Source organism: Mycteria americana, chromosome 7, assembly GCF_035582795.1.
Source record: "Mycteria americana isolate JAX WOST 10 ecotype Jacksonville Zoo and Gardens chromosome 7, USCA_MyAme_1.0, whole genome shotgun sequence".
Classification (NCBI taxonomy): Eukaryota; Metazoa; Chordata; class Aves; order Ciconiiformes; family Ciconiidae; genus Mycteria; species Mycteria americana.
Genome location: NC_134371.1, coordinates 19,489,066 through 19,509,512, shown reverse-complemented (window position 1 = coordinate 19,509,512; position 20,447 = coordinate 19,489,066). Strand labels below are relative to the sequence as shown.

Sequence of the window (20,447 nt, the reverse complement as noted above, 5' to 3'; positions counted from 1 at the left end):
AGTTATTTAATGGCCACAAGCTCCCAAGCGCTGTGTTGAAACAAATGCCGAGGCAAGAAATTAATTTGAAAAGGACTAAATTTAGTTGGAATTCCTGAAAGAGAACTATAAATGATGCAAGTATTCTGCCCTCTTGAAGGGAAAACTTACTGGGGCATAAAGGCAAGCTCAAGCAGCTTTTAAAAGTATGTTTTTAAAGGAATTAATGATTTTTACTTTCTTGTGAGCTGAACTGGGGGAAACATTAGTTACTTCTGACTCTTGGCAAATCTGTAAGTTGTGGTAAAGGAATACAATGGAATTTGCTGCTATCTGATATAGTTGACTCCAAAGTGGACATTATTGAACACAGTTGAAAGAACATTCCCTAGTTAGCTTTAGTTGTATCTAAACTTTTAAGTGGTGTTATTTAAGTAAGAGTGCCTTGTATAGAAATTGAAGTGTTTCCTCATGGCTTAAAAATAAGAACTTCAGGAGGCTTTTTTGCTTCCAAAGATAAGTGGGTGTGGGTCATGGCAGTTGTCAGACATAATTATCAAGACAGACACTCAAAGGGAAGGTTAGTGTGTTGTATTCGTACATCTTCAACAAATTCACAGTAAAGCAGTCACTGCATCAGTAGCAGTTTATCTGTATATAATGACGTGTTTTCCTTACAGTCCTGTAACTTCAGATTTCTGAGGAGTGCACTGTATTGCATTTCAGATTTCTGAAATGCCTGCATTTGGCCATTTGTAAATGAAAGTCATGGTATTGCTATGCTATATAGCATTGTAGTAACCCACCTTTGAACATACAGAAATATTGTCTTTTGGAAAAAACTGGTTTATTGCTATTTGTTAACTTGCTTTAAAAATGCATGTCTCAACTTCCAGCTGAAAAAGTCTTAAGTTTTCAAAAGGTTTCTATGGCAAGCTTTCCAACAGATCATCTTGCTACTATGGGGCAGCTGCTTCTTTAGATTCCCTAGTGTTGTGGTTTAACCCCAGCTGGCAACTAAGCCCCACACAGCTGCTTGCTCACTCTCCCCTGGTGGGATGGGTCAGAGAATTGGAAGAGTAAAAGTGAGAAAACTTGGGGATTGAGATAAGAACAGTTTAATAGGTAAAGCAAAAGCCGCACACACAAGCAAAGCAAAACAAGGAATTCATTCACTCCTTCCCATGGGCAGGCAGGTCCTCAGCCATCTCCAGGAAAGCAGGGCTCCATCACACGTAACGGTTACTTGGGAAGATGAATGCTGTAACTCTAAATGTGTCCCCCCCCACACCTTCCTCCTTCTTCCCCCAGCTTGATATGCTGAGCATGCTGTCATATGGTATGGAATAGCCCTTTGGTCAGTTGGGGTCAGCTGTCCCAGCCGTGTCCCCTCCCCACCTCTTGTGCACCCCCGGCCTCCTCGCTGGTGGGGTGGGGTGAGGAGCAGAAAAGGCCTTGACTCTATGTAAGCACGGCTCAGCAGTAAGAAAACATCCCTGTGTTCTGTATGCACTTGCTTGTTGTGCTTATTGAGCATTAATAGAAGTTTTGGTATCAGATCATTAAATTTGAGTTGAAATAGAAGATTTGTTGAGGATTGTTTGGTATTAGAACTATGGGTGAAGAAAACAGGCCAAAATACATCATTCTGTTGACAAAGTTCTTTATGCTGTAGGCTTATAAACAGCCTGTTTCACCATTGACCAGTCTTGCTTGATTGAGCATTAAGTTTCTCCTAATTCATTGTTCAGGTGATGCAGCCTTCTGCACTGTTGCTTGCAGCTATTCTTTTTGTCTCCTTTGTTAATGATCAGTGCTTTCACCAGCCACACTGGTATTTCTGCATTTGATGGATATAATGGTATACATGCTTCTGATCAGGAAAATTCCAGCTATGAATGTAAAGTAGCTGCCATAAATGAGAAACTGGGAAATGGAGGTGGGGAAGAAGGAGGAGGGAGAGTCAAAAACTGCTTTTGCTGTTAGGCAGTGGAGGTGTCCCTCCACTGCCACCTTTCCTTCCCTGTCACCCATGCCCCAAAATGATCCCATCTTGAATGAATTCAAGAAGTCTGGCTGCTTGACTTCGTACTGCGGGAAGTCTGCGGTTATAAAAGGAGGGGGAGAGAATACACTGTTCCATGCTTCCTCTCCCCACCTCAGTAAGGGAGAAGGGCAGCTGCCCTGCACTTTCTGGCTCTTCTCTGAAAAGATGAAAGCTAGAGACTTGGACCTCATTCAGTATGTAAGTTTAAACTTTAAATCTAGGAATTTAGTGGGGAATCATGAGATTAGTTAATTTTCAGAATTACAGTAACTTATAGTTTCATTGGATGCATCTTTAACTTAGAATTACCCTGGTAATAGACCCATAGATTGCCTTTCAGCTTACTTCCTGCTTCTGTTCAGGGTATTTTGATAATAAATTTGTGAATAGTAAGCCTTTAAATAAAAAACCAAAACAAAACTGAGTAATAGGTGATGGTCTTTCTGTTCTGCTCTATGAAAATATTCTTAAAATTATTGCAGAAATGCAAAATTGGCAGGACTAGAGGATAAGTAGGTTGTAGTAGCTACTGCCAGTTCACTTTAAATGAACCTGTTTTTCAAGTAACTGTCCAAAGCTAGTCCATTACCTAATATCTTCCCAAAGGCTAATCTTGGAGTAGAACCCTCTTTTGGAGGAGAGTAAGGCAACTGGGAGCAGTGCGAGTAATGTAGCTTACCTGGGTGCTGATATCCAGTCCCAGACCTTTTGAATCTACTACAACAACAGTTAAAATTGTCTGAATTGCCAGTGCAACAAAGTTGTTGAAGCCAAACATCAAAGCATAACGCTCCATGCTTAGATTGACAGCAATCTGAAACCTGAAAATGAATGTACAGGTTAACTAAACTATGGAGAACATGGACGCTTGCAATTTACTTACGGGAGGAAGTTTGGGAAGAATTTAATGTGCACGGTGGATTCTTCATAGGATAAAGCCTCTTCAGTCTTGGCTATTAAGCTTTAACAGCTTCATTTTGGCAGAAATCCCTTGTTTTTCTGGCTTTGGCACTTTTGTGCATCCTACTTACCTTTTACTTATTTGAGTGGATATTTTTGCTAAATAAAGACCTGTGTATGTTAATTTGATCATTTAGAGAATACTTGTACATAGATCATTGAACAGCTAAATGCAGAGTAAGGTTGTTTCTGACTTGGAGTAACCTACTGTAATGGTTAGGTCATATAATTTTAAGCATAGTTTTATATAAGCTAGAAATAATATGTGATGCTGTCATGACCTATTTAAAAATCTTATTTCTAGGGAAACGTTCAGTAAAATTTTGATAAATTTAAAAGTGTGACACTTACTGATTTAAATCAATTTAATTAGAACAGTTGTGTATTATACTTACGTTGCTATTGTTATAAGGAGCATATAGCATGCTTTAAATGCAAGGTAACCAGCATAACATGCCCAGATGTTGTCAGTAAAGTGCATGAGAAACAGAGAACCAGCATCCATTGCAGAGAAAATTCCCAAAGCCAGTTCTCCAGAAAGATCCCAGTTTACTTTGACATATCCAACTGCCATGGATGTTGCTGAACCTAAAAATTTAAAAGTAATAATTAAAACTTTGAAACATTATCATCATCCTAGAGCCATTGCATAACTGTGTAAATAGATCATGCCAGGAGCTCTTGAGACTGTTACGGCTACAATGGGCTTTGGTAATGATGTGGCTTATATTTTCTATTAATGGTGTGGGAGTCCTCTGTTTGTTTGGGTTTTTTCCTTGCTTACAGAGCCTTTACAGACTGAAGTACTCTGAGAAAGTGTCTCATGCCTAAGGCTGGAGGCAGCAGTGTACAGTCTATTGTTGTTACTCCAGTTTTTGACAACTGTGAGCAGAGAACAACAATCCCACCAAGTATTTTCTGCCAAAATATGCACAATGGAGTTTAATTCCTTCATGTAAAGATCTTTATGAAATGAAAATCTGTTGCATTCCTTCATACTTTGGGTTTTTTTATGAAAGCATCTTTTTCAGTTTCTGGTGGAAAATCTTATGAACTGCATTTGTCAATGCCTTGTGGACCATCACATATAGTAAAAGCCCTTACTTGAGCATAATATGGTATAACAAACTCCAGTGCCTTGATTTTTTTTTTTTTTTTAAATCTCTGCAATAATGATGAGGTTTACTTTTCTCCCCATCTCAATTCTGGAGAAATACCGTTTACTGCTGTAAGAAGGTTATCCAGCAATGTTGTTTGGGTTTTTTTGTTGCGTGGTTTGTTTTTTTTTTTTAATGCTCCTTTAGCACAGAGGCTCCTGTGGGTTTATGAAAGCTCTTTGAAACACAACATGCTGAGGTTAGTAGCTCAAATGCACAGAGAAGTCTGGTCCAGGCAGGTTATACAGCAGTGAGTTATTGGAGTCCAGAGAGTACCAGTTGCTCAGGTGTTTTCAGGCAGGCTAGCACACTAGTGCAAAATTAGACTTCATTTGCTGGTTGCATGTGCTCTTCATCAGAATTCAAAAAGACATAGCAGGCTTACTCCTTTGGTCCATCACTGCTATAACCAGAGGTTCCTCGTACAGTGAATGCTTTCTGTACTCTGAAATAGTATCAAGTGCCAGAGGGTGTAAAAGCAAGAAAGCCCTGGGGAATACTGCTCAAACCAGTAGTCTGAGAAGTTTTGGGGTAGCTTCAGTAAAATGCATTTTCATGCTGATTGCAGGGAGGAAGATTAAACTGAGAGTTCCCTGTAGAAATGTGAGATAAAGCTCCTGGTATGAAGGAGGAGACATAGCTGTGTAAATGCGAGCTTAAAAATGAGGTTCCATTGGGGTACCGTACAGCTATTTAAATGAAGCAGTTGCACTTTACCCATATGCCTTCTCTTCTGTGGCCAAAGGGGAATGTCATTTGGATGGACCAAGTAACTGTAATGAGAATTAGAATGGCTGAGGTTGGAAGAGACCTCTGGAGATCACCTAGCCCTGCTAAAAGCAGGGTTGACTAAAACAAGCTGCTCAAGGATGGTGTTCAGGTTTTGAACATCTTCAGGGACGGAGAGCCCACACTTCTGGCCAACCTGTTCCAGTGTTAAATCACTCTTACAATAAAAATGTTCTGTATGTTTAAGTGGAACTTTGTTTAAATTTGTGCCCTTTGCCTCTTGTCCTGTTACTGGGCACCACTGGGAAGAGTCTAGCTCCGTCCTCTTTACTCCTCCCCTTCAAGTATCTATGCACATTAATAAGATCCCTTGTTTTCTCAAGGCTAAACAATTACAGTGCTCTCAGCCTCTCCTTGTATGTCACATCCAGAGGCAAAAGCATCGATCAGGATACAGACACAGCCACAGAGTATTTGTTCAGGAGCACTCATCCTGAAATGATCTTTAATTCACTGTCTAAACAGACCATCTAGAGCAGTGTATCTGTTAGTATGCTCTTTTTTTCTCATTTTTAAACCAGCTAGCTTAAGGTGTAGCTTAAGGAATAGGCAAGGTGTCATTGCACAGGGTTTTTGAACTGCTTACTTGGAGTTAAATTCATGGTCTAAACAGAGCTGTGAACTTAAACTCTTAAAACACTTTGGTGGAATGAGGCTCCCCTAAGAAGGAAAAGTTTATATCTATATATTTTTTAAAGATTATTTTTGAAGATCCCACTGGTAAAGTTGTACAGTAAAAACGCTTTGCACACTATTTGTTTGGGTGTTACATATTAGAGGCTGCTGCTGTTGACCTTGGTCCTCACAGGAAATAAACAGGATGGCACCAAAGACATTGCTGAAGAATGCCATCAGCACAGGATGGGTTAGAAGTAGTTGCTAATGATCTTTTCCTTACCTAAAAAAGTTGCTATTGCTTCAACAGCTCCATTGTACACTGCAGAGCTGTGAGAGGGAGCTCGGAAGTCCCACAGCACTTGGACATAATTCAGAACCTGGTTAAAGCCTGCCGTAGCCAGAGCCCACCACAGGGACCAGTAAAGAAGTTTCCTGGAGCTGTAGCAATCCTTCAGGTCCTTGCTCAGCTGCACCAGTACTCTGAGCACATGATTCTGGGGCTTGGCATTATCGGCCTGCTGTTCAGGTGTTGGTCCCCTGTCAGCAGATACAGAGCCCTTGTCCTCTTGGCAGCTCGGTGGCCTGTCGGAGCTGACTGTAGCCACAACTTTCTCTGGTCCTGGGAGAGTTTCTGAGTCATCTTTCCTGTGGAAGAACATACTCTTTTGAGGCATTGGGAGGAGAAACGAACACACGAATGCCAGGGACACGGAAGCCAAAGTAATGGCATTAAGGTAGAAGTAGGATACATCTGCTAAGGAAACCAGCAGCTGTCCCAGCACGGCGGCAACAGTGGCTGCAACAAGAGTGATACTTCTGCAATAGCTCGTCACTCTCTGATAGTGATCGGTGCTGACAACACTGTAGATGTAGGCGTAATAGGCGACCTCGGTGGCTGTCACCATCCCGTAGAAGAATTCCACCACCTGCATGGCCACCACTCCATGTGCGAAGAGGAGCAAGAGCCAGGTGACGATGAAGCTGACGCCCTGGAGGAGGAGGACGGGCTTGTAGCGCACGTAGTCTGTAATCAGGAAGACTGGGAAAAGGAGTGCAAGGTAGGAGTATGTCCAAACCGGGAAAATCTGGTTGGTAACCTAGAAAAGAATAAAAGAGGAAATACTTTCTAAAAATACATTTCAAATGTTGGTTTTGAAGCTTTTTGATGATGGTATTGAAGGAACACAGTTGTGGTGACAGGAAACATTGAATTGTGTGGATTGTGCAGATTTAAACTGCCTTAAATTACAAAACTGTAAATGTACTCCTTAAGAGGCAAAGATAGTGATGGTAGGCTCCACGACATAAACAGGTAGATTGGCTTAAAAAATAATTCTAGTAAAGGCCTACAAAGAAGGCAGATTTTGATGTGCAGCTGTTCAAAGTGGTTATAACAGCATTTGTGTCAGAGGAAAGTCTGTCTAGCATCAAATCCTATTCTCCACAGTAGCTGAAAATGAATGCCTATTTATTTTTAACTTTTACATGAGTCATTGTATACCTTTGGTCACCTCTCTCCTTTGTTAGAATTAGAAAAAAATGCACACGCCTCTTATGATGGGGGAACTGGAACTGCACATAGTGAGTGCGTAGCTGTTACCATGCGTAGCTGTTACCTTCACCTTCTACGTTTTCTTCAAATTCAATGTGTAAGAAGTGAGTGAGTCTTTTATGGAATAGTAGTTTGGTAAGTTTCAGTTGGCCTTCAATGCATAGATACTCTGAAAAGAAATTCTTTCTCTTTTTCTAAAACTGATCTGCATTCAGGTTAGAAGGTGCTGTTTACTGTCGCCACCGAAGCTCAGTGCTTGCCCAGGCAACCTGACTACAGCTGCAGCAGGGGAATCCTCTTCCTCTAGACAGGACACAGAAGAAGTTCACTTTGTGATGTGCAAGTTGCCTGGTTTTGGGGAGGTCTTACCCAGTAATTGCTGGACCTACTAGGGTATCCATTCGTGATTGCTCATTCTCCGCTTAGGCAATTAGACTAAAAAGGAATTGTTTCAAATGCTGGAGGAACAATAGTAGCTGGTTATCTTCTTACTTCTGAACTGGTACTGGAGTGAGTTGCATGGTGAGCAGCAGGTTCAGTATATCTTTCTGGGTGACTTCTTTTGTTTCTCTGAACTTTAATTAGAATTGTAGGTGTTTGACTGAAACTTACGGAATTAGCTAACCAGAGGTGAGTTTGGCTGAAAGAGCTAGTATCTGTACTACACTTATTTCTGAGTTAAGGTTTCTTGCTGAAATCAGAATTAAGGCATCCTATCATGCTATTTGTGTATTTTATATGAGAGAAAATTTACCTTTGTGGTTAAAAAAACCCCAAACAAACAAAAAAGGGGGACCCCCCAACAACAACCCAAACCACAAATACCTTTTTTCGGAAGAAACCGTGGCTTCACACTATGCTAGCAGATTCTGCCTTAACATTTGCTACTGCACATCAGGAATGACTGTTTTTTGTATTAGCTGTATGTGGGTGTACTAAGCTTGTGTTTTCTAATTATACCATTAGCTCTATGACTCAGCCACTTGTTAACTACGTCCCCTTTTGTTGGGAAGTGTACTCCTGAAGCAGCCGGTGCTGAACAGAAGAGCAGAGCAAGGAAACTTGCAGTGCATGCTTTTGTCAAAAAAAAATTTTTTTTTTATGTGAATCTGACCTCGAGAGGGTAATGAATGCATAAAACAATCTTGTAACGTAGGTAATAATCTAACAGCCCATAAGGGGAAGTCTGCTGGGTTTTCTTATGATTTGCAATCACTACATCACTGTCGGTGTAATCAATTCCACAATAAGTATAAATAAATCTTAATGCTGCTCCTTCTCTGGGGTTCTAGGTGGGGAGAGGAACTAGCTGACCTGATTTTGCTGAAAGTATCCATTTCTTAAACAACCACCAAAGTGGTTTCAAAGTCGTAAGAACGTAGGGACTGTAAAGTTTTGACCTTCTGCAAAAAAGGTGAGTCCTTACTCTTTTCCAGAAGCATCTTAAATATGAGTCTCTAGATAAAATATACCTGTATTATTAGACACTTTATCTCCCCTTCAGTTATTGCTGTAAGACTTTAATGCTTTAAGCATTTTAATTATTACTTAAGAGAATAGTTACGTACCTCTTCAATCGTTAGGTTTTTGTCTGGTCCAGTTAGATAAGGAGTGAGAAAAGATTCTGATGGCCTCATTGTGGAGAAAAATCCATTCGCACAGATGATCAGCGTGGGATAAATCCAGCTATGGCCTATGGCTCCCTTCCAGCAATCCATAGTCTACCTAAAAAAAAGGTAGTGAAGAAATGAGCACACCAGGAATTTATAAAGATGCTCTTCACAGTTGGTAAAAATTCATTTGTAAGTTAACTTTTCAACTAGCCCTCCTTCAGCTAATGTTTCTTTCACTAAACCTGCCAGTGATCACAGATGCAGCCTGTAAATGAACAACTTGGATCAAGGTGCATTGGTGGTGGTAAACTCTAGTCTCTGTATCGTTTATCAAAGGTTTTTCTTAATGACATACTTAGAATCGATTGGATGTATCATAGTGGAAGACTAAAGTTCTATTACAGTCTCATTTCTGAATAAATGAGTGGCAAACTGTGAGATTAAAGCTCATTCTCAGCATGCTCAAGGAGGCTTTTTTCTGTTGATTTGCAGCCTGAGAGCCAAGTGGAACAATAGAAGTGCAAGCCTTTTTGCAGACAATAAAAGCCACCAGCCAGCTCGCGACCATTGTGAACTTGGTTTCTTCAAAATACTTTAATGCTCATCATATTTCTTGCACTCCAGTCATTTGAGTGGGTAAATAAAGATGCAGAAACTATCTGCTCATGGTATCTGCTCAGACTTAGAAAAGAGGAATCTTGACTTCACTTTTGCAAGTGATCAAAAGGAAAAGAATGGGACTTGTTTCTTCACTGTAGTTGGCAGCAAAAAAAAGTCTATAGAGGTTTGGGGTTTTAAAGCTTATTTTACTTGTTTTGCTTTAGAAAGTCAATTCCACTGTTCCTGGAAAACAAGTGAAGCAAGAATGTTCTGAAACTGTAAAAGAATGAAAGCAAAGCACTGACTAATGTTTAATCAAGCTGTTACAAGCTATTTCTTTTAAGTTGTTGAATTCCATTTTATAGTAGGCACTTTATCAAAAGTGCTTCTACTTGCACTGTGAGATTATATTTATTAAAACTTAACATAAATAGTATGTTATTAAGGCAGTATTTCTATGACCTCAGAGGAATGTTACAAAAACCAACCCTAACCTTGAAACTTGTTTTCAAATGATTGCTTCTGACTATCATCTTACTCTTACAAATCATTGCATCTATATACAAAAAATAGCCTGTATAATCCTTAACTCTTTATATCTGCTTTAAAATCCTTTGATGTCTGTTATCTTTTCAAAAGAAAAATATATTAAACCCTGGACGGATCAATGACATCAGCATAAATCTTGCATCCCTTCCAAATGCACTGAGCAAGTGAGTGGCCAGCACACTTCCAAATAACTCCGAAGGTAATAAATTACCTGTCAAAGCTGTGGCCGTGGTGGATGTGCTGAGGATTCATGTGCAGTTTTCCTCCTAGGATGACTTTCTCTCTTGTAGAAGTCAGAAACCACCCTTTAGGATTGGAGGTAGTAAGAAATTTCTGTGTCCTTTTGTTTCCTAAAAGTTCTTTCTAAACTTGATAAAATGTTAACATAATAATAATAATAATAATAACAACAACAACAACAACAATAATAATAATAATTATTATTATTATTATTCTTCATCACAGCTCTTTCTGCTTGCAGAACTTATCCATGAAGATTGCAGGGGAAGGTTTCTCCTTTACAGGTTTCGTCAGCAAACTGAGTTCTAATTTTAAGATATAGCTTTAAGCCTCGTAGTAGCTAATGATTAATAAAAACTGACATGGCAAGAAAGCAAACACTTGATTGCATTTTTGTGTTAATAAATACCTTTAAAAGCTCTGGTCTCTGATTCATGGGTAAGGCACAGCACCCATTTTACAGTCTGGGCTGACACTGACCCTCCCCTGTGCACAGCACGGTGGCCTCTGGGCTCATGGTGTCTCTGCCAACTGTCCTGGCTTTGCTGGGGGTGCAGGGAGGTAGGACATCGAATACCACGTACTATTAGTTGGCCAGGAATTACTTCTATATAAGAACCAATCTGTCACTTAAGGGCAAATGGACAAGAAGATAAGCAGCTTCTAAATCTAGCTTTTAAGCTAAAAAATCAAAACAGAACTGCTTCAGAGAAATGCTGCTGCTTTGCTTTCCTTTACCCATTTTTTTAGACTGGGCTCCATCCATCTTCCAAGGTTCATCAGAGGAGGGAGCTGACCCTGAAGCCTGCTGGTGGGATGTGTGTTGACACTGGGAGCAAACGCTGCGGCCCTGGCAGGAGGGGCCCCAAGTGCTACCCGGAGCAGCTTTGTGAGCTGGACAGAGCCTGCTCTTTTTCCACAGCTATGGAAACTCCTCACACTACTTCTAGAGTGTAGTGCAACCAGGCAGGCAAGTGTTCAGAGAAGCCAGGCTTGCCTCTGCCTCCGTGTTTCATTCTCTTTCTTTACCAATGGCTTCTGAGAGAGGAGAAGAACCATGGGGAAGATGCTGCTGGGTAGGTCTACTGGCCTGCTGAAAGGTGGCTGCTGACCAGCATTTCTCCGGTAGCATATGCAGTGCTTGGTTTAATACCTGCTTGCTTTGAATACAAAGATACAATTTGTTTGCTGCCTCGTTGGCCAGAAGTGGCCTCATCAGCTTGCTGGACTGTATCTTCATGGAAGACTTGTGCCCCAAACCACTAATGTTTCAAAGGTAGGTAGTGTTGTATTTAGAGGGGGTTGTAGCTATGGGGGGCGATGTGCTCAGCTCTGGATTTTCATATTTACATGGAATCGTTTAGCATGCTGGGAGAAAGATAAACACGGAATAATAAATGCTGCAAGGAGAGGTGGATTTGTTCAGAGTTTCCTTTTCCCGCGGAACTAGAGAGCCTGTGGTTCCAGCCTCACTCATAACCTGCCAAGCCTCAACTATCTCGTCAATAAAGAGTGTGTGTGTATGTCCATGAACACACAGGTAGATGTCTGCATCTTACTGTTTTGGATGAAATCTCTAACTGATTGCTAGGTTAATACTGATTTGCAGCTGAAAACCCAGGGTAATGTAAGGCCTTACCTTTCTCTTGCTGTTGTTTCCGCCTCCAATGTGTCATGTCCTTCCTAACACTCCTAAGAGCTGCCCCCTTCCTTCCCTATTCCCCCCCCGCAATGCTCCCCCCAACTTCCAACCTCAGAATCTTTCTTTTGGAAATTTGAGAGAATAAGAATAGATTTTTTTTTTTTTAAAGTCTTATGTGTTTGTCTGAAGATAGCATTCTCTACAGCTGCAAACCAAATACATTGTGTCTGCTTGGCTCCTTTGCTCCTTAGTGGCATCCTATATACACGGAAGGCAGTGAGCTCTGACCAGTTCAGAACAGAAGAATTTTTATGGTTATTTCTACCAGTTTTTCTAGCTCCTTTCCGGCAGCTTACTACTGCCATTATTGTTTTACAATAGCAAAAGTTTTCACGTGTTGCTGATTCCTTTCCTTTTGTCAAATGCTACATAGAAATATTTGTTAACTTTCTGTACCAAAGGCAGTTTGAGACTGTGGAGCTGGAAATACCAAGTTCCTCTTTTTCATTTAAACACAAACTCTAGTTAGCTTCTAGTCCAGGACTGGCACCTAGTTCTTTAACTAAATGCCTCAAAAGAAATTCCTACTCACAAGGAAAAGTAAAACAAAATAGCCCTTTCTCTACTGCACTTTGTCCCTGTTTCTTCAGGCAGGAATATCGAGCCCTCAGTTCTGCAGTAATAAAAGATACTTAGTGCTTAGTGGAGACTAAGTCCATCTCCTGCTTTTACAACTGCATTGGTTAACCTGTTCTGCTTAAAGCCAGTTTACAACAGAGAATGTACACAATGCACAACAGTAAACAAAAAGTCTAGAAAATTAGCTGGGTTCATTTGGTCAAATCCTACCAATTCTTCTTGTGACTTGAAAAAAATTGCTTTTCTCCTGCCTGCTCTCAACTCCGGGCAGTTTGTCTAGTTGCAGCATGTGATAATTGTATGAAAAGCACATATGTCTGTACAAATGATAGCTTGTGTCTCTACAGGAAAAATATTCTTCTGTAAATGCTAAGTATTTTCTACTTTTATTAGTTAGATGTAGGTATTGGAAGCTAGAAGCAAACAGCAGTACAGAAATAACTTTAACATATGGATATAATTTATATTAAATTAGGCTTTCACTATGCAAACTCATTTATAGTCTCTTTTTTCTTCTCCTGGACTAACTGTCCTTTGTGCTGGACTAAATTAGCCATAGGACTTGAAGCTTCTTGATAAATTCTGAGATGCTGACCATGCCAAATCCTTGGCCAAGGTCAGTGGACTTCCCTCATTTGGCACTCAAAAGCACACACGATGCTAGCTTTTTGTTTCAGTTATAAATCTTCTTGGATATTCGTGTTAATCTGGAATTTTCCTGCGCGGAATCAGCCACATTTCTCCACAGCGTACTTCTCTGGTTTTAGTCCATACTAATCAATCCCTTTGATATTTTTTTCTTTTCCTGTTGAAACAGGAAGATAGTCAGTCCTGAATTTAATTTTACTGGAAGCACAAGGAAAGGAGTGGGGCTCTTTCATTTTGTTTTGACTCTGAAGTTTTTCCCTTCTGGGCTGAGATTGCTGTGGACTCAGTACAGTGTTAAGGTTGCACCTTTCAAATGTGGGCCAAGTAACAATTGTGGCTTTAGTGAACCTTCTCAGACAGGCTGTGCAAACCCTGCTTTTCTGCACTGTTGTGTGCAAAAGGCCCGCTTCTGATGTGGGCTTTTAAATTAGAAGGGAGGAGTCTGTCACCGAATTGCCTGTAGTTAGGTAGGAAAGAATATAATGATGCAAACACAATCCCTTCTCCCTTGGTTCAGAACAAGGTATGTGCAAAGGCGGGGATAGACCCTTCACCCACATGCATGAGCAAACGTGCATGGAAAGAGCTTGCCAACACCGTATACAAGAGCTAGAACAAGCAAGGTAGGGTGAACTCTGATCTTTACCATCGTGCACGGTGAGATGCCAAGGTGGTTGCTCTGCTCTTGCGTATAAATTACTGCTGTTAAGCTATTTATAGGCAAGTAAATAAGGATCTAAAGCAACTTATCTTTTCTTCTTGGCACAGTGCCATTATGGTGATCTCTTAGCTGGCATATGTTGTAACGACGTGCTGTAATGATTCAGCGTAGCTTTTCAGGACTGTGTTGTATGTTCATCTTGCACTGCTGTTCCCTGCATGCTGCAGTAGGAACTCTTCTCCCACGAGGGCCTGGCCACGTGAGCTTGTCTGCCTGACTCCTACAGCCATGTCATACAGACAGTTACAATCTGCTCTTTTGATTCGTGTCCGGCATGGTTCAGATGCTCTTTGCAAGATCTTGCTATTTTCCTTTTGCATTTGCTTGAGACAAGCATGCAAATGCTTCTGATCAAGAAAATTCCAGCTATGACTGCAAAGTAGCTGCCATAAATTAAAAACTGAGAGGGGGAGAGAAAAAGGCAGAAGAATTAATGAAAAACACAGTAGGGAAATGCTGCTTCTTCTGGAGATGACAGACACTCTATGATTTTGTTTACTTGTGTTCTGGCACAGTTTTTCTATGTTCAAGTTTTTGCTTTGTGATTAATCACAAAGCAAAATCCTAGCTTTTCCAGCCAACAGCAGATCTTTGAGGAATGAAGAACTACCCCTTGCTTCCAATCCTTATGCTTCTTAATAAACAGCAGAGGGGGGAGGGATAGGAACATGATTTTTTTCTTTTAGTGCAAAATGTAGAAGTAGCTTCATTACCCACATAGTCATGAATAATGTAAGTGAAGACTCTGAGTTGGTCCATTTTTGCTCCTACTTGTACATTTCAGTGCTGTCATCACACTGGCTTCAGTAAAGATGCCATGACTTTGTATCAGTATTTCCAACAACAGTGGGAAGGCTATTTATAAAGTCCTACATATTGCTGTCCTTAATTTTAAAGTTTTAATTTGTAGTGTTTAGTTTAATCTTTTAAAGTAACTTTTGCCTTCTCTGTGCAGAATATCGGAATAGCTTTAGTCTTCTTCAAATCTGTGGGGTAGGAAGCTGCCCCAGCTGAAATCCCATCTGAGCAAATGCAGAAGTCAGTACATTTCAGTTGACTCCAACATGAGTGGAATTGGGCTGACTGAAGCTAGGGACACTGTTGTGAGATAGGATAACCCACCCTAAATTAAGTGCCCAAACTATAGTCAGAAAACTCTATTATTCACATTGAGATACAGACCAGGTTTGCTCCTGAGCTCGAATTAGAAGGCAGGTGTCCTTTTCTCTTGAGCTGAAATAACTCCAATAATCCAGGCTGTGTCTCATGGTCTTGAACTGCCCTAACAACATGTGGTTATGTTGATTCTGCATCTGAGAAAACCAGCCTGAATTTTTGGGCAGAGAGGATGTTATTCAGTGTCCTATTAATTAGCAAAAGCTAGTCAGATAGCAGGGCCTGATTATTTACGCTCTGGTGTTATCTGCCTTTAAAAAGTCAAAGACCAGCATCTGTAATTCTAAATGCTGCACTAAAAGGCATAAGGGAACAGTGATGGCTGACACAAGGGAAGAGCAAGATGTCTAGATTTCTATAGAAGAAAGAGGGAATTAAATTGTCCTTTAGCATACCAATTTCTTTCTTGGTAAACTTTTGAAGATGAATTGGCTAAGCAGTAAATAGAAAGTAAGTTAATAGCACTTACCTGAGTCACTATGTCCAGTCCCAGGCCTCTTGGATCCACAACAACTACTGTAAGAATGGTCTGAATCACCAGTGCAATGAAGTTGTTGAATCCAAACATCAAGGCATAGCGTTCCATGCTGAGATTGACTGCAATCTGGAATCTAATGTGAGACTGGCAGGTCAGTTACTTCACACTGGGTGAAAAGCTGTTGCTCTCCATTTAGTTGATGAAGAGAAATGATTCATGCAGATGATATATCAAGGACGGAGTAAATGGTGCTTCACTTGTTTGTTTGCTTCCTTGCTTTCTCTAAAAAAAAGTCTTGACTATCATCTATTTTGATGTTATTGTACTTGTCTGTGTTGCTTTTCCAAACCATGTTATGAGGCGATCTGCTTTATCTGGTAGAATATCAGATCTCTCTAACCTTCCCCTTTGTTCCTTCTCTACCTTGACAGACTGTGCCAGACAAGTTGTAAAGTCTCCATGGTTGGAGGCTTTCAAAGACCTGGCCAGATAAAGCCATGACCTGATCTGGCATTGGCAGGAGTACTGCCCGGGCTGGGAAGTTAGACTAGAAGGTCACTATGGGTATCTTCTAACCAACTTTTCTGTGATGGTGTGAATCACTTTTTGCTTTGTGGCTTGACAGTGCAGGTAGCATACTGTTTATTTCTGTCAAGAGCCTGTAGATTTTTCCTTGCAATATCTTTTTTGACAATAATCAGAACATCTTTCCTTGCAATATTTACCTCCCAAGTTTCTATCTGAACAAAAGGGTGTTATTCCTGTAGTACTTTTTTCATTGATTTTTAGCAGGGTTTTTTTGTGCAAGCTTTTACTTTTTTTTTTGGTAGAATATGTTGAAATAGTCCAGGTGTGATCCACTATAATGTACTAACAATCCACCAAAATGAAAATAGAGGATTCACTTGGCTTCATTCAAGATAGGCATAATCTTGTCATGCATTATAGTTTTAGCAGTTTTTTAAAATGGTATCTGAATAATTCTTGGTTTTGGCATAAAAATGCACCTGGTATTTTTGTTAATGAAATGGTGTGGTATGTCTAAAGACATTCCAATCAATAAAATGACTGGAGTAATAAAAATGTTTTATATTTACTACACAATTTATATATTATCTTTGTTATTTATATTATTTTTATTTTTCTATTTCTGACAACAGAATAGCTTCGTGTCCTGTGAGATCTTGTCTGCGTTTCAGTGTCTCAGCAAGGTGGTCTAGGAATAAAGGGATCTTAAAGGATGGTTGTCAAGGCATGCTTGTCCTTATTGTTCACTTTGCATCTTCCATGCCAGGAAAGATGAAAATAGCTTCTATGTTTTGCTGTTACCATTGCCTTCAGCAATAAAGATACCTTGTACCTTGTTTAGTTTCTGCCTAGGTAAATGTTCCATGTCCTTCTGATAATTTTTCTTCTATGGTTGCTCAGAAGAATGAAAACAACATAACTAGACATTTAAGTGTCCTTGTCTTTACCTAAACAGTTATGTCTAGCATTAGATCAGCTACCTCTGAGTAAAAGGAGGGATGCCCAAAGTAAATGTAAAGTATGGTTAGAATTCTGTGCATAACAGCAGCACTGTAAGATTTTATACTTACGTTGCTATTGTTATGAGAAGCATATAGCATGCTTTGAAAATGAGATAGCCAGCGTAACATGCCCAGATGTTGGTAGTGAAGTGCATGAGAAATAGAGACCCAGCATCTATTGCAGAGAAGATTGCTAAAGCCAGTTCTCCAAAAAGGTCCCAGTTAATTTTCATATATTGTGCTACGAAAGATGTTACCGAGCCTAGAAAAAGAGAAAAACACATGTAAATGTTGCATCTATAGGTGATACATTCTACATCACCAAGTCTTGCCACCCTCACATGCCAAAAGGCAATGGTGAATAATGAAGCACAGTAGGTCTGAAGTGTTTTGAAAGCATTTCTAATCACTTCTGAAGTTGTGCAGATGACTGGTAATTTTTAGACAACTGCATAAATCAAGTCTCTGCCATTCCTTTCTTAACGTTTCATTCCACTTCACAGGATAAACTGTTATGTAGAAGGATTCATTATTTAGCTGTCTGTATCCAGCATGTATCTCCAGGGAGAGAATTAGGAACATGGTTTGGAGCTCAAGAAGAACAATTCTTCCAGCTTCTACTAGCTTAATTTATAGCTAAGCTAGTAAACCCTCTGTCTTAACAGTTTAGCTCTGTGCAGGTCATAAAGGGGCTAAGCTGTCAAAAAAGGGAGTTTTGTGAGGTATCAAGTGAGTATATTTAGGGAAATGAGAAAGGATAGGCACTGCTTGCTTTTGGTGGGCCTGCTACAAAGACGCATCTGTTGCTAAGGTAAGCCACCTGACTGTCCATCTTAGGGGTCTCATACAATTTTAAAACTTCTACACCTCTACATTGAGAAACAGGCAATTCCATGAGAAAGAGGAATTCACCAAGGAGTAGACACTACAGGAATTAAGTGCTTCTAATTCATGATTCAGTTGGTCTATTTAGTTGCCTACCTCAAGACGAGAGTAATTTTTAATCTTAGAAGTATCTGTTTCTCCTTAATGACTGAAGGGTAACCTGAATCACCAGGTATGACATAGTCATGTTTATTTTCCCTGGTGGATCACACCCCAATGTCTTGTGCAAGTTCTCCACAGCAGCACAATATGAATATGTGAAACACTGCCAAGTCAGGGTGGTATCCTTTGATGTTACCTTTCGATAACTTTACTTTGCTTATGTGGCGTGGGCACCTGCTTTCGGTGCAAAAGCGTAATGGTTAACGTCAGTAGCGTAATGAATTAATTCAACAAGGTCTTTTTCTGCAAATCTCTGTGTCTTGGAATGACTAAAATTCTTCTTTCCATCCTGCTGCACAAGAGTATTTCACTAGAAAAAGATCTTAATGAGAGGATTATGTTCTTTTTGTGTAAAATATTTATGAAAAACTTCTCTCATCTGTGTAAGCTGATACCATTGTTATGGGAACTGTGCGATACTTGTTTGGGGAAAAAAACCCCCACCACCTCATCCAAAGAAACATGGGTGTCTCTGAATGGAATTAGCAGCTGGATGTAAAGTCTGTGTGACTTGTACGCTCTCTGCATACTGGTGGGATAAAGTTGGGTGTCCTAGTCCTAAAGAAAAATACCGCAGCTTGCATTGGAACTGTTTTGTACATCAAAGAACTAGGTCTTGAATGCACAGTGTATACACTGGCTTCCTGGAGTGTCTGCAATGGAATGGCACTTTGAAAGTGTTCTAAAGTAAAACTTCAGAGACTGCTTTTGTGATTGATGCTTAGACACTAACTTACTCAGAAAAGTTGCTATTGCTTCAACAGCTCCATTGTACACTGCAGAGCTGTGAGAGGGAGCTCGGAAGTCCCACAGCACTTGGACATAATTCAGAACCTGGTTAAAGCCTGCCGTAGCCAGAGCCCACCACAGGGACCAGTAGAGAAGTTTCCTGGAGCTGTAGCAATCCTTCAGGTCCTTGCTCAGCTGCACCAGTACTCTGAGCACATGATTCTGGGGCTTGGCATTATCGGCCTGCTGTTCAGGTGTTGGTCCCCTGTCAGCAGATACAGAGCCCTTGTCCTCTTGGCAGCTCGGTGGCCTGTCGGAGCTGACTGTAGCCACAACTTTCTCTGGTCCTGGGAGAGTTTCTGAGTCATCTTTCCTGTGGAAGAACATACTCTTTTGAGGCATTGGGAGGAGAAACGAACACACGAATGCCAGGGACACGGAAGCCAAAGTAATGGCATTAAGGTAGAAGTAGGATACATCTGCTAAGGAAACCAGCAGCTGTCCCAGCACGGCGGCAACAGTGGCTGCAACAAGAGTGATACTTCTGCAATAGCTCGTCACTCTCTGATAGTGATCGGTGCTGACAACACTGTAGATGTAGGCGTAATAGGCGACCTCGGTGGCTGTCACCATCCCGTAGAAGAATTCCACCACCTGCATGGCCACCACTCCATGTGCGAAGAGGAGCAAGAGCCAGGTGACGATGAAGCTGACGCCCTGGAGGAGGAGGACGGGCTTGTAGCGCACGTAGTCTGTAATCAGGAAGACTGGGAAAAGGAGTGCAAGGTAGGAGTATGTCCAAACCGGGAAAATCTGGTTGGTAACCTAGAAGAGGAGAGGAAATCTCTGTGTTGTTATTCTTGGGGAAAGGAAGTTCATTTATTTTAAATGGCTTTGTAGAGGGAAGTTTTTGCTCTGAAGGAATTCATAAAATATATAACCACACTGAAGCGGCATGTGACTGTTGAGCAGACAAATGGATCTTAGATACATTAAATGGATCTTTTATTTATGCCATCTGCTGCAAATTGTAACCTGCCAAAGCTGATTACAGTTATGCTTTTTTTGGTTTTTATCGTTGTTTAAAAACTTTGTTCAATGTTTTACTCTTTTTATTTTTGCTGCTCCATATAAAACAAAAGGCAGCGTAAAACCATACCTCATCTATGGTCAGGTTTTTGTCTGGTCCTGTCAGATAGGGTGTTAGGAAAGGTTCTGATGGTTTCATCATGTAGAAGAATCCATAGAGGCAGAGGATCAGGGTGGGAAAAGTCCAAGTGTTGCTTTTCTCTTGCTTCCAGCAGCCCATGGCCTCTGCAGCAAAGGCGAGGAGGAAGTTTGTTAGAAGTATGATACTGCCCACGGAAGCGCAAAGATGTCTTGTAATTGATATTTATTTTGTGGTTTCTAATGCTAAGGAGTGCTCTTTAGACGCTGGCAGTTGGAAAACATTTTTCTTCATAACTTTAAAGTGAACAGCTTTTCCTTACATTTGTCTTCTGTTTCTCTGTCTTTGTAGATAGTATATAAAGAATGACTTGGAAGATCTTTAACTGGGAGATGAATTACACTGCCATTCAATCTGCGCTGACCAAGCTAACCACAGGAAAAGCCTTTCTAGACAAAAGTCCCTGAAGACAGCTGAGTACTGAGATTTCACTCAACACCATGACTGATCACAGCCAAGCACCTTGTTGAATGAGAAGTAACTAGTTCACAATTGCTGTTTTTTCT

General features: G+C 40.6%; 2 protein-coding genes across 2 annotated transcripts; both read right to left on the bottom strand.

Annotated features, from left to right (window-relative positions):
- Positions 1-1,530: 1,530 nt before the first annotated feature.
- On the bottom strand, positions 1,531-8,820 carry LOC142413063 (thiamine transporter 2-like). Its single transcript, XM_075509108.1, has 5 exons — positions 8,671-8,820; positions 5,831-6,647; positions 3,382-3,574; positions 2,706-2,847; positions 1,531-1,905 (listed from the first exon to the last, which is right to left on the bottom strand). The coding sequence occupies exons 1-5, from the start codon at positions 8,818-8,820 to the stop codon at positions 1,783-1,785; spliced, it is 1,425 nt and encodes a 474-aa protein (XP_075365223.1). The 3' UTR covers positions 1,531-1,782.
- Positions 8,821-13,974: 5,154 nt separating this feature from the next.
- On the bottom strand, positions 13,975-20,037 carry LOC142413062 (thiamine transporter 2-like). The gene is made up of 5 exons (XM_075509107.1): positions 19,873-20,037; positions 18,722-19,538; positions 17,007-17,199; positions 15,400-15,541; positions 13,975-14,154 (listed from the first exon to the last, which is right to left on the bottom strand). The coding sequence occupies exons 1-5, from the start codon at positions 20,020-20,022 to the stop codon at positions 13,975-13,977; spliced, it is 1,482 nt and encodes a 493-aa protein (XP_075365222.1). The 5' UTR covers positions 20,023-20,037.
- Between the last annotated feature and the right edge of the window lie 410 nt (positions 20,038-20,447).